Genomic DNA, 14,411 nt, shown 5'->3' with positions numbered 1-14,411 from the left:
TCATCCTCTTATTAAAAAGCACCAGTTGGAGAGCACCGCTGTCATTTGCATTCATTATTGTTAGTTTACATTGAGTATGACTTGACTGGATCTCTTTTACCATGAATTACAATGTCTAGCCAGTCCTTGGTCTTTAAAGGTGCTCTGCATTTATGTTATGTGGTCTCAGAAAGGGCTAGCGATATACCATCTTGTTATATCATATTATGATTGTTTTGAGAAAGTGTTGTCATCCGAGATTTATTGTTATTGCTCGGTAGTTGATTATGCTATTGATATGAGTAAACTTGAGACCTAAGCGTTATTGCGAATGTGGTTAGTTATAATCTTTGCTGAAAACTTGAATGCTGGCTTTACATATTTACATCAACAAGACCAAACAGAGTTTGTAAAAGTTTTTCTTTATCACTTTCAGTTTGTCAACTGAATTACTTGAGGACAAGTAAAGGTTTAAGCTTGGGGGAGTTGATACGTCTCCGTCGTATCTACTTTTCCAAACACTTTTGCCCTTGTTTTGGACTCTAACTTGCATGATTTGAATGGAACTAACCCGGACTGACGGTGTTTTCAGCAGAATTACCATGGTGTTATTTATGTGCAGAAACAAACGTTCTCGGAATGACCTGAAACTTCACGGAGCAACTTTTTGTAAAATATAAAAAATACATGCAAAAGATGAAGGCCAGGGGGCCACCACCTGTCCACGAGGGTGGGGGGCGCGCCCCCTACCTCGTGGGCCCCCTGGAGCTCCTCCGACTCCAACTCCAACTCTATATATTGTGTTTTGGGGAGAAAAAAATCAGAGAGAAGAATTCGTCGCGTTTTACGATACGAAGCCGTCGCCAAGCCTTAAAACCTCTCGGGAGGGCTGATCTGGAGTCCGTTCGGGGCTCCGGAGAGGGGAATCCGTCGCCAGCGTCATCATCAACCATCCTCCATCACCAATTTCATGATGCTCACCGCCGTGCGTGAGTAATTCCATCGTAGGCTTGTTGGACAGTGATGGGTTGGATGGGATCTATCATGTAATCGAGTTAGTTTTGTTAGGGTTTGATCCCTAGTATCCACTATGTTCTGAGATTGATGTTGCTATGACTTTGCTATGCTTAATGCTTGTCACTAGGGCCCGAGTGCCATGATTTCAGATCTGAACCTATTATGTTTTCATCAATATATGAGTGTTCTTGATCCTATCCTGCAAGTCTATAGTCACCTATTATGTGTTGTGATCCGTGAACCCCAAAGTGACAATAATCGGGATACTTACCGGTGATGACCGTAGTTTGAGGAGTTCATGTATTCACTATGTGTTAATGCTTTGTTCCGATACTCTATTAAAAGGAGGCCTTAATATCCCTTAGTTTCCGTAAGGACCCCGCTGCCACTGGAGGGTAGGACAAAAGATGGCATGCAAGTTCTTTTCCATAAGCACGTATGACTATATTCGGAATACATGCCTACATTATATCAATGAACTGGAGCTAGTTCTGTGTCACCCTAGGTTATGACTGTTACATGATGAACCGCATCCGGCATAATTCTCCATCACCGATCCATTGCCTACGAGCTTTCCATATATTGTTCTTCACTTATTTACTTTCCCGTTGCTATTGTTATCATCACTACAAAATACCAAAAACATTACTTTTACTAGTGTTACCTTTTGCTACCGTTACCACTACTATCATATTACTTTGCTACTAAATACTTTGCTGCAGATATTAAGTTTCCAGGTGTGGTTGAATTGACAACTCAGCTGCTAATACTTGAGAGTATTCTTTGGCTCCCCTTGTGTCGAATCAATAAATTTGGGTTGAATACTTTACCCTCGAAAATTATTGCGATCCCCTATACTTGCGGGTTATCAGGTACTACCGCTAGTGAGCGGTACTGCTGCACCCTACAGCCGCTGGAAAAACAGAGGAGGGCAACGAGCTGTGCGGCAGTTGGAGCGAATGTAGGAGCGGTACTACCGCTTAAACAAGCGGTACTACCAGCGTCCCTACTACCGCTCCCCTGCATGGTCTTTTACGAAAACCGGACACGAAAAAGTCGAGATCACAACAGGGGCGGTAGTACCAGCGGTACTACCGCCCTAGCCACGGTACTACCGCGAGAGGCTTTCAAGTACACCACAGAGAACACAGAGGATGCAATAAAGCCTAAACGGTCACAACTTCTGCAGATGAGCTCCGAATTGAGCAAACTCAAACTTGTTGGTTATAGTAAGAAGAGGCAGGGGAGGTATGCCTAACAAATGGAGGAGTGAAACCTCCAATAGAGAAGAACGGGCATAACCTCCAACATCGAAAATATCATAGAAGATGCAAGAGAACTCCGTTTTCGATGAAACTCGAGCTTGTCATCAAGATGACTATAAGCTCCAAAACTCACAAAGAGAACCAAACAAGAACCAAGAAAGATGATGCAAGGATGCAATGGTTTGAGCTCTCTACGAACGATATGATAAAGCTACTCATCGAAAGCCCCCCTTGATAGTACGGCAATCGATCCTATAAGGTCTCCCAGCTACCACCATGAGACCGGTAAAATAGAAAACCTATCAAGGGCAAACCTTTTCCTTGCGCAAGATCCACTTGAGCTAGATGATGACGATCTTTTCCTCCTCAAGATGGACCACCTTTCTCGATTGCATTGGGTCGATGAAGACCAGTTGATTGCTCCCCTATAAGCCACTATGGGTGAGCCACTCTTCCGCACATCCTCACAAGTCCATTTTCACCACAATGGGCATCAAGCTTCAAGCACCTGATCTCTTCGTGATGCTCCACTTGAACTTGCACACGGCAATCTTGATGACGATCACCACTTGGTGTTATCCTCTCCATGGGTTGTATGATATCTTCCTCTTTATGCTATCTCATGGGCACATACCTAAACCCACATAGAACTCTCACATAGACCATGGGTTAGTACACAAAGCTTAATGGACAACGCTTACCATACCATGGGATCACTTGATCCCTCTCGGTATATCTTCTACGCTTTGTGAGTTGATCAACTTGATTCACTATTGACTTAGTCTTGGTCAACCTTGAATCTTTCCAACTCTCTTCATTTGGATGATGTCTTGAAGGTAAACATGAATGATCATACAATCTTCTTCTTCAAAACATGCTTGCAATAAGCTCAACACTCACATGACCAATCTTTGGATAATTCCTTGAATAGCACCTTGGTCGACACAAACTCTCCTTGAAACCAACACATGTACTCCAAGAAAAGCCTATGGACAAAACCTTCAAATATAACTCGAGGCAACCATTAGACCATAGAGATTGTCATCAATTACCAAAACCAAACATGGGGGCACCGCATGTTCTTTCGGTGTGTCATCATCATCCGTCGGTGTGTCATTATCATATTATGTATCTTCTGTATGACGAGAGTCCTGCATGGACTCATCAATTATAGTGATTATGAGAACATCATGTGTGATGTTCACGACATTTGGCCTTTCACAACCATGCACATTTATCCCTTCACCATGTTTACTCCAACATTCATATCCCAACACGAATCTCCTCTTGATAAAATGTGTCTGGATCTCTGTAGTGCTTTTCATACTTTGCAAATATTGACACACGAAACATGGGAAACATATCCATTTCACTTTCCTTCTCAATCTATCTCAGTCAGCTGCTTCCAAAAAAGAAAAAGAAAAAACTAACAACCCATCCATGAACTCATTGCTCAAACTATTGTTGACATACATCCAAGCTCGATCCACCTCTGCAACATAACAAAAGTAACACAATAATAACCTTCTATTACAAGAAATTATCTGCTTATCATAATTATATTATTGAAACATTTAGCTAGCACATTTGTTTTGTTTTGCTCTGCATACTAACTTTGGCTTATGAATATTTTTTCCGAACTTTGCCCAACTTTGTAGCTGAAGGAAATATGCCCTAGAGGCAATAATAAAGTTATTATTTATTTCCTTATATCATGATAAAAGTTTATTATTCATGCTAGAATTGTATTAACCGGAAACATAATACATGTGTGAATACATAGATAAACAGAGTGTCACTAGTATGCCTCTACTAGACTAGCTTGTTAATCAAAGATGGTTATGTTTCCTAACCATGGATAAAGAGTTGTCATTTGATTAACAGGATCACATCATTAGTTGAATGATCTGATTGACATGACCCATTCCATTAGCTTAGCACCCGATCGTTTAGTATGTTCCTATTGCTTTCTTCATGACTTATACATGTTCCTATGACTATGAGATTATGCAACTCCCGTTTGCCAGAGGAACACTTTGTGTGCTACCAAACGTCACAACGTAACTGGGTGATTATAAAGGAGCTCTACAGGTGTCTCCAAAGGTACATGTCGGGTTGGCGTATTTCGAGATTAGGATTTGTCACTCCGATTGTCGGAGAGGTATCTTTGGGCCCTCTCGGTAATGCACATCACTTAAGCCTTGCAAGCATTGCAACTAATGAATTAGTTGCGGGATGATGTATTACAGAACGAGTAAAGAGACTTGCCGGTAACGAGATTGAACTAGGTATAGGATACCGACGATCGAATCTCGGGCAAGTAACATACCAATGACAAAGGGAACAACGTATGTTGTTATGCGGTCTGACCGATAAAAGATCTTCGTAGAATATGTAGGAGCCAATATGAGCATCCAGGTTCCGCTATTGGTTATTGACCGGAGACGTGTCTCGGTCATGTCTACATTGTTCTCGAACCCGTAGGGTCCGCACGCTTAAGGTTACGATGACAGTTATATTATGAGTTTATGCATTTTGATGTACCGAAGGTTGTTCGGAGTCCCGGATGTGATCACGGACATGACGAGGAGTCTCGAAATGGTCGAGACATAAAGATTGATATATTGGAAGCCTATGTTTGGATATCGGAAGTGTTCCGGGTGAAATCGGGATTTTACCGAAGTACCAGGAGGTTACCGGAACCCCCCGGGAGGTATATGGGCCTTAGTGGGCCTTAGTGGAAGAAGAGAAGAGGCAGCCAGGGCTGGGCCGCGCGCCCCTCACCCCTAGTCCGAATAGGACAAGGAGAGAGGGGGCCGGCGCCCCCCTCCTTCTCTCTCTCTCTTTTCCCACCCCACGAATCCTATTCCAACTAGGAAAGGGGGGAGTCCTACTCCCAGAGGGAGTAGGACTCCTCCTGGTGCGCCACACCTTGGCCGGCCGGCCCCCCTCCCTTGAACCTTTATATACGGAGGCAGGGGCACCCCTGGAGACACAAGTTGATCCACGTGATCATACTCTTAGCCGTGTGCGGTGCCCCCTTCCACCATAGTCCTCGATAATATTGTAGCGGTGCTTAGGCGAAGCCCTGCGACGGTAGTACATCAAGATCGTCACCACGCCGTCGTGCTGACGGAACTCTTCCCCGACACTTTGCTGAATCGGAGTCCGGGGATCGTCATCAAGCTGAACGTGTGCTAGAACTCGGAGGTGCCATAGTTTTGGTGCTTGATCGGTCAGGCCGTGGAGACGTACGACTACATCAACCAAACGCTTCCGTTGTCGATCTACAAGGGTACGTAGATCATACTCTCCCCTCTCGTTGCTATGCATAACCATGATCTTGCGTGAGCGTAGGAAATTTTTTGAAATTACTACGAAACCCAACAGTAGCCATATTTATTAATATCTGCAGTAGCTTCACCAAAACTACACTATGCAGAGTACATCAAAATAAAGGGAGTACATAGCTTCGATTCAGGTACAGAGGAATAACATGCCCCCCTCTCAAAATGGTGCCCACCCTCCACTTCAAATTGGTGACCCGGCAGCAATAATCCCTCTCAAAATGGTGCTCGGCGACAACCCTCCATACCGATTCATTGACCATCAGCAGCAACCCCCCCCCCCCCCGCCCTCTCTAAATGGTGCCCACCCTCCACTTCAAATTGGTGATCCCTCTCAAAATGGTGCTCAGCGACAACCCTCCATACCAATTCATTGACCATCAGCAGCAACCCCCCCCCCCCTTTTCCTCCCCTCAAAACAGTCACAAGTGGGGCGAATGGAAACTCTCACACTGAACTCATGGTCAGTGTAACAAACATTGGAGGCATTTTCCAAATAGCAACAACAGTTGTGTTTCTCACAGAGGCGGTTTCATTTTATAATTGTCTGCAATAAACAAGTATTACATGCAGTTTCTAAACTACATGCAAACACTCATGGGGTGCAATGTGTTCCTCCTGTTGATGAAATGTTATTTACAATCAATTAAGCAATGTGAATCATTGATGACAATTCTTGTAGATAATTACAACATAAATTAAAAGAGAGCAATATGCTTCTCCTAGGCTAGTCATAGAGTTGGGAGTAACTTAGATTAGTGTCATGCATATAGCACTAGTCCATGTTGCTACCTTCATTGTGCAAAGTAACATCTGAAAAGTAATATCATATATATGATTGCATTTATTAGATTGTAGACTCAATTTGCTTTGAATTGCATTAACACCTCTCTTGTCATTAACTACATGTCACATAAGCAAATTTTTCTTACTAGCTAAGTTACCCTACCTATGACCAGCCTAATAAACGACGATCGGCGTGATGAAATCAGCAAGGGTAATATGCCTTGAGGTGCACTTGCAAGCATGGGGAGTCCTTCCAAACCCTAGCGTGCATCTTGAGCAGCTCCTTGGCCTTGGCCCTGGCTCGCTCGCCGGCGTCCACTTGTAGAACCAACAGCAGCTTCGCCACCACCCCGACGGCCAGCATCTCCCGCAGCACGGCTGGTGTCGGCGAATGCATTGCCACGGCGTGCAGAGCGCGCACCGCGCTCTCGGTTGTGGTCAGTGAGACCCGCATAGCCTTCTTGGCCATGATGGCCAGCCCCGCCGGGTGCGCCACCAGGTCCGACCGCCCCTCCGCACAGCCGCAGAGGCGGTCGATAGCCACCACCGCCAGCTCGGTCGGGTGCCGCCCACCGTCGTCGAGGAGCAGCTCCACCAGCACAGTCATCGCGCCGGCCTCCGCGGCCTTGACGCGGTTCCGGCCCCACGGGCACAGCCGGCACAAGACGTTCAGCGCGGCCTTCACCGCCTTGGCGGACACCCTGTCGGACACCACGCGCACCACCTCCTGCACCACCTCGGTTCTCACCGCCATGATACGCGCTGGCTCCATCACCGAGACCATCGCCTTCAGCAGGAGGATGCCGTAACAGCGGGACCGGTAGCTCGGTCGCCGCAGCATGCACACCAGTGTGTCCAAGAAGTCTACGTTTTCCTCGAGGATACGGACAAGGCTTTTCTTGGACGGCTTGAGCGAGCAGATGACGCTGAGCGCTTCCTCCTCCGGCGAGCTCGTGGACGTCGGGGAATCCAGCGACAGTTCTGACAAATCTTCTGCCGACTTGGACGTGGTGGCATGGTTCCTGACGACAGAGACGAGGAACTCGACGGCCCCGGGCGTGGCCTCGACGCAGCGCCTGTTGCGGTCGCTCTCGGCGACGATGTCCTTGATCTCCCGGAGCGCGGCCAGCTCCTTCTGCCGGCCGGCGCCGCGTCCCTCTTCGACTATCTCGGCGACGCGGCAGGCGTCAAGGGGCGGGCGCGGGGTGGGGAAGCGCTCGACGGCGTGCAGAGCGCACCAGGCCTGGGTGAGGCGGCGGAGCGTGTGGTTGGGCGTGGCCTCCCGATCGGCCTCCGCGAGCTTTTGCTGCGTGATGGGGCAGGTGGCGTGGCCGTCGGAGAGCCAGCGCTCGATGCTGCAGCGGTCGTAGGTGATGCCGGTGGCGAGCGTGACGGGGTCCCGCATGATCTCCAGCGAGATCGGGCAAAGGAAGTACGGCGGCACCTCCACCGACGGCCCCTCCATCGCCATAGCCTGCTGTACGATTGAAGAAGAAGCTAGCTCGCGAAAGATTGATCGTGGAATGGAACTGGTGGAGAGCGAATGAAGAAGCTAAGAAAAGCAGACCAAGTTGCCGTGGAGTTGAACAAACGGGAGAGGAAGCGGGTGCGCGTTTTATAGTGGTGTCGGGGATGCGAAGAAGTTCACAAGAGATTAGCTAGAGATTAATTGCGTGGAATGACACAGTAAAATGGGTTGGGTTGGGCTGGATTGACCTGGCGGTCGGTGTTGAGCTGGCCCCCGGAGCTGACCACGAGATGAGAGTGGCTCCACGTTTTGACTTTGTGATTCATCCTTCTATTATCGATCGACCCCTTTGCCTGGTCCTTTCTGTTCTTCAACCCCTTGCTCTTGAAAGATTCCGTTTCTGTGGGCATGAAACACCGTTGAAGTTTAGCCAGTTGCATGCATAGATTGGTGTGCTATATATTTTGACTTTTCTTAAACACAATACAGACCACCCTAATAAGATTGAAATAAATACAGAAATATGTGAGCACCTGAGTCTTGGACTTAAACCTGGACAGGGTAGTTACACAGTAAGCTAGGTGGCATCGGCTCCGTGAAAATGGAATAAGATTCTTCCCGCCTAGCCCTCATCCCGGCGATTCGTCCAGCATTGTGGGAGGGCTTGTGGAGGTGTTCTTCGATGGGTCTCGCAGGATTCGGTCAATGTTTGTCTTTGATGGATTCGGTCTTCGTTCGTCTGCATTTGTTTGTTTATAGGTTCGATTCTTTCGATAGATGTTGCTCTTCATTCACGATAGTTGTGTTGGTCATTTGGTGTCTTAACACAATGATTTTGTAACTGTCTATTATAATAAGATTTGCCCGGCTCCTGTGAGGGAGGGGTCAATGACAGCGGCACGCCTTCAGCTCGTTTCAGTGATTGTAGTCGTCGCTAGGTGGTCTACGAGCATGGATGTAATTTCTGTTAATTCTGTTGTCAATTTTACTCTCATACTATTTGACGAATAGATTGAAATTTTCAAAATAAAAATAGTCCAATTTTCAGGTCCAAAATCTAATGGATAACCAACTAAAACCACATCCACATGTCATTGCATACTGTGGGCTACCGGGGTGGGACCGTGGGTAGGCGGTCGATCGGTCGTGCTATTGCTGCCGCAGCAGACAACGAAGTGCCGGATCGATCGGTGGCATATACGTGTGTCGTTTACAGCCAAATTAGATCAAGAAAACATTTTTTTCCTGCATACAAAACAAAAGGAAAGCTACTATTCGCCGCCTCAGCCGCAATCGGAGCATTCAAGGTTCAAGCTGATGCTACCGCTGACCGACTGGGCCATGCATGGATGCATGCATGGCAGGAGGCCACCGATCATTGCTAGCCACGCGTGGTAGACAGCACTCAGCCAGCCACTCGCAGCAGCTTCCGGCCGCATGCGACCGGGCCCCACATGTTGGCGCGGTTTGACCGCCCCGGCGATTCTTCAACGCACGCGCTCGTAAAGACGTAAACAATTTCCACGTGCTGTTTTAAAATGGAAAAGAATTAGGCGCATTTTGTCCTACTACTAGTACTTGTATGCTCTAGCCTTTGTATATTCGTCACGTGCCGACCGTGCATGCATGCATGTTCCGGCCTCCGGTTCCCGTCGCATTGAAGTTCCAAATCGATCGTCAACCATGATCAAATCACCAAACGACCCTGCAGATATTGAGAGTACGTTATTGCTATTGTATGTGACCAACCGGGTCGAGCGCTGCGTTATATCGACCATGACCTAACCACGTCGACCAGCTCTCTTACCCGTCGTATTAAAGACAAGGAACTGTTCTAGTGGTTCTACTGTTTCAGCGAGGGGCTTTGGACGGAATCTCGCACTTCTACACCCAGCCTAGCGAGGGTCTTTTGTTGTGCTAAGATGCGAGAGCTAGAAAGTACATGCCGGGAGATTGACTTGGGAGGCGACGGTGAAGGCGAATCCGACGATACTCAAAATCTGGTTATATACATCCATTTCCAATCATTTCTGTACAATAAATTTGTTGTACATTTATTATTTCTTCTAGCCTTTTTCATCAGCTATGTATACAATAGGGGGTACAAAGTACAATCCATTAATTTCGGCATTATTCTTCTTTCCGAAAAAGGATGTTGTTACAATGACCGCACTTTGTGCGCCCCCTCTCTGATTACTCAAGTTCTTGGCGGTTTTTGATATATATAACCAAAAATGCAGAAATAAACTTTCTTTGCTCCTATTCCCTCCGTTCGGTGAAGAGTGCACGTTTGGCTTTAAAATTTGTCCACAAAAAAGTGTACTTCTATCTTCTCAATGCATTTTCAAATAGAAAAAAATGCTTGTCTCTCATGATAATCAAGACCAGTAACATTTTACACATGGTGTCCTTAATTTTACATGCACTTAGCTTATTGGGGTTGGGTAATTAAAAAGGAAAGAAATGGTAGCTTGCACCTTTACAATACATTTTTTTACTTCACTTTATAATTTGTCCTAATATTTCTATATGTATATTTTTCACCAGACGGCTAGATATTCTTACATTACACACGGCAACCTCGTTGGCTTTTGTATCTTATTTCTAAACTCAATGCCAAACAACATAAGATCACACTTGTTGGTCAGTGTCGTCTCTGTTAGGCTAACCAACACCTCACAGTCGCAGCCTTCCTCGTTGTAGAACTCACCCAACTCCACCTCCATCCAACCGTCGTCCCTCCTCCGAGGGATTGCCATGTCATCTCCAAGAGTAATTTCCCATTCTAGACCATATGCAGGTGATTCCAAGACATGTATATGTGGTGACTCGCCAGCACCGCCCTCATCCTCCACACAACTTTGCAGGCAAACTTGCGAGACTGATTCACGTCCCTCTCCTACGCTAACTGAAGCCTCCTGGAACGGATGATCCAACCCATAGAATTAAGTGGGCTGTAGCTTAAACACCATGTAAGCGGCATACGTTACGTTTTCGGAGAGCATCCTGCAGTGTATCTTCCCGCGGATATCTATTTTGCCACACTTCCTTAATGTCACGACATGTGGCACGAAATATAGACATAATTAAGATTTGTGCCACTCCAAATATTATAGTAGTGAGACAAATTAAGCAGTAGATGGAATTCGTTATATGGAAATGTACGGTTTTAACCTTTTGCTAGCGTTGAGAGTCTCGTAGTCAAAACTGCTAGGAGGCTAAATTTCGAGATTTGACCCTTTTCTGAAACCTATTCGAGATTTGACCCTAGTTTAATTTTTTTTGAGATCTGACTCTTTTGCTACCGCCAGGGACCATGGCGGTAGGGTATAACAGCCTACCGCCAAGGTCCCTGGCGGTAGGGTTGCATGCCCTACTGTCAAAAACCTCCTAAGTATTGAACACAGTTCGTGCTCGTGCCTACCGCCAAGCACCTTGACGGTAGGGTTGTGCAGGCTACCGCCAGCCCGGTTGGCGGTTGCGATGTTTTCTACCGCCAAAGTCCCTGGCGGTAGGTTGTTAGACCCTACCGCCATGGACTCTGACGGTAGCAAAAGGGTCAGATCTTGAAATTTTTTCAAACTAGGGTCAAATCTCAAATAGGTTTCAGAAAAGGGTCAAAACACGAAAATTTGCCTCGCTAGGAGTCAAGTCCCATACGTAGCGCTGGTACTTGGTGACCTGTAGTATCTCTGCCGAAAGCAAGAAGCACTTGGCGCCGGTAGCCTTGTCGAGCCTCATGTGCTGCACCACACGTACGTTAGTAGGTATATGTGCAGCAAAAGAAAAGAAAAAACGCCGACCTATTAGTGCATGGATCCATATGGAAACATCTCTCATGCCGGTCGAAGAATTAGAAGAAAAAACCTAGCTAGCTATATGTTTATGCAAAAATTCAGTAGCAATTTGATGACGGTAATACTACATAGTACTCCCTTCGTTTCAAATTACTCGTCGAGGTTTTAGTCAGGACCGGCCTTAAAGGGGAGGGGGGGGGGGGGGGGGGGGGCAGCCGCCCGGGCCCCCAAGGTGGAGGGGCCCCCAAATATGTATTTTGCATTTAGGCAGTAAAAAAGTTCATCTGTGCTGGCCCATGGGTAAAGTGGTAGCAGCTATTGTAGATGGAAAGTCTTTTTTTTTTGCGAAAATTGTAGATGGAAAGTCTGATACATCGGATACATCCGCATAACTCACGCATTCACTCGCAGGATCGATGACCAAACGCGTGCATCGCCCTCACGAACGCAGCCGGCGCCGCCTTTTCGTCTCACGCCTAGATTGTGGCCGATCTAGAGACGTGGTCTGCGCCGGAAATCAGCGGCGGATCGGTGCTGCTGTGTTTCGTCTATAGAGGTGAGTATTGCTGGACGGCATCTTCCACTATTTGCACAATTGATCATTCTGGTTCTGTGCTTTAATACTGATGTTCATGTGGTGCTATAGATTCAATTGTCAAGGCAAGGAAGAGGTTCCGGATGCTGCTCACGGCTGTTAGTTTATATATGACCTGAGCAATGACGGCATAATTGGGTAATTAACTCTTGATTTAATGATTTGCATAACTAGGTGGGAGTATCTTTGCACTACCACATCACCATAGATTTGATTTTGAAGATATAAAGGTATCTAAGTTTTGAAGTTATGAAGAAGTATTTTCCACATCAGTCATATGGATTTACTCATCTATCTAATTTCTCATGTATACTCCTATTTATGGTAAGATTCTACCATTTTCATTATGAGAATTCAAATTTTGAATTCAACAATGCATTTAGGATGCAAATTGTTTTAGGACCATTCTTGGAGTCTTCTGTCCCTTTTGGTACCTAAAATAATATACTCCTACAGATGTAGTTCAAGCATGACAGTAAACCTGTCTTTGCATCACGCACTGTTGTATACTTTCTTCATAGCCTGTTATTTTGATGTTTATGTTGAGGGCCCCTAAGGTTTTAGTTTCGCCCCGGGCTCCCGAAATCTCATGACCGGCCCTGGTTTTAGTTCAAATTTGAACTAAAACCATGACGAGTAATCTGGAACAGAAGGAGTACGTACCATGAGCTTGCGTGGAAGGAAGGAGGGCAGGCAGGAGAGGCGCTGGAAAACCGCCTTCTTGGACGCCATCGATGGGGAAATCTGCTTCTTGGCGAAGCGCGGAAGCTCGCGTGGCATGAAGCAGGACCAGACGGTGTCGCTGTCGGCGGTGGCTCGAAAGGCCCGGGAGACAACAGCTGCATGGCAGGCGGCCACCAGCGAGGTGAGCGATATCACGCGCACAAGTAGCTCCTCCCGGCAGGCGCCCGATCTCACAGGACGCCGTGTGCATGGATGAGGGATCACAGATGCTGCAATCCCCGGCCGCTACGGGCGTGTTCATGGTTACTCCCTTCATTTTTGAAAGAGTGTACTTCTAACTTTGTTGGAAAGTCAAACTCTTTTATATCTGACCATATTTATACAATAATACATCAACATTTATGCCATCAAATTAGTAGCATTAAATTCAAGATAAAATATATTCTCATCATATACTATTTGGTTTCGCAAACATTGATATACTTTTGCACAAACTTGATTAAACTTTGAGATAGTTTGATCCTCTAACTTTGTTAGAAGTATACTTTTTCAAAGACGGAGGGAGTACGTCGTTGGGATGTTGTTGCCCGAGCTTTCAAGTTGGAATTTATATGCCGTGGGAGTGGGAGAGAGAGACGGATTGCGGGCCAAGCTACTACGTGCATGCATGTTCCGTTCTCCGGTCGGTTCCGTCACGTCCAAAGGTTCCTTCCTGCTCTTCCGATTCCGATTATGTACGTAATCCAAATCGACCGCAAACAAATTGCATTTTTTAGGGCAACAAACAAACTCCACTATTACTACGTACACAAAGCGACCCAGCATATATTGTCAGTATTTTATTATGTACTATATTTTTTTAAGGAGCCTGTGTTAACTAGATCGACCATGACCTAACTACGTCGACCAGGGCGAACCAATTTATGGTTGGATGGTTAGAGGGACTGTGGTATCCCTAGCCTATCTGGGTTCAAATCCTGATGCTCGCATTTATTCCTGAATTTATTTCAAGATTTTCGGCGATGCGCATTCAGTAGGAGAAGACGTTTCCGTCGACGACGAGGTGCTTACGGTGACTTCGTAAATTTCAAGATGATATGCCGGCTTAGTCTTTCGGAGGTACTCATAGGGGTATGGTGTGCATGTGCGCGTTCATAGAAGTGAGTGTATGCGTATGTATATGAGCGCTTGTGTTTGTATTGTGTTAAAAAAAACTACGACCAGCTCTTCCACAATAGCCACCCAGTCGTACAAAAGGGGACGAACTGCTCAGTCAAAAATAATAACAAAAACGAACGGGCATCAACTGATTCTAGTGTTCTACAGTTTCAACGAGGAGCTTTGGACGGAATCTCGCACTTTTACGCTCAGAATTGTGTTCGTGTTGTTTTCTCTTTGTATCTTTTTGGTCATAATGCATTAGAACATGTGAGAGCTCGGAAAAACATGCAAGACAACTTGGGAGGCCACAAC

The 14,411-nt window shown here is 46.2% G+C and overlaps 1 protein-coding gene and 1 pseudogene across 1 annotated transcript; both read right to left on the bottom strand.

Annotated features, from left to right (window-relative positions):
• Positions 1 to 6,317: 6,317 nt before the first annotated feature.
• LOC125512973 (E3 ubiquitin-protein ligase PUB23 pseudogene) lies at positions 6,318 to 7,995 on the bottom strand (annotated as a pseudogene).
• A 1,272-nt stretch (positions 7,996 to 9,267) lies between these two features.
• LOC147966609 (F-box protein At2g02240-like) lies at positions 9,268 to 12,986 on the bottom strand. Its single transcript, XM_087530888.1, has 4 exons — positions 12,918 to 12,986; positions 11,523 to 11,606; positions 10,532 to 10,780; positions 9,268 to 9,390 (listed from the first exon to the last, which is right to left on the bottom strand). Exons 1-4 carry the CDS (start codon positions 12,984 to 12,986, stop codon positions 9,268 to 9,270), a joined length of 525 nt encoding a protein of 174 aa, XP_087387014.1.
• Positions 12,987 to 14,411: the final 1,425 nt, after the last annotated feature.

This window comes from Triticum urartu, chromosome 6A (genome assembly GCF_056163025.1).
Source record: "Triticum urartu cultivar PI428250 chromosome 6A, HENAU_Tu73, whole genome shotgun sequence".
Taxonomy (NCBI): domain Eukaryota; kingdom Viridiplantae; phylum Streptophyta; class Magnoliopsida; order Poales; family Poaceae; genus Triticum; species Triticum urartu.
This window is presented reverse-complemented; position numbering and strand designations above follow the sequence as displayed.

Coding starts and splice junctions, on each gene's coding strand:
- LOC147966609 (XM_087530888.1), bottom strand. CDS start 12,986: ATGGCGTCCAAGAAGGCGGTTTTCCAGCGCCTCTCCTGCCTGCCCTCC. Junction 11,607..12,917: donor TCCTTCCACGCAAGCTCATG/GTACGTACTCCT, acceptor CGTGTGGTGCAG/CACATGAGGCTCGACAAGGC. Junction 9,391..10,531: donor GCTGCGACTGTGAGGTGTTG/GTTAGCCTAACA, acceptor ATTTTAAAACAG/CACGTGGAAATTGTTTACGT.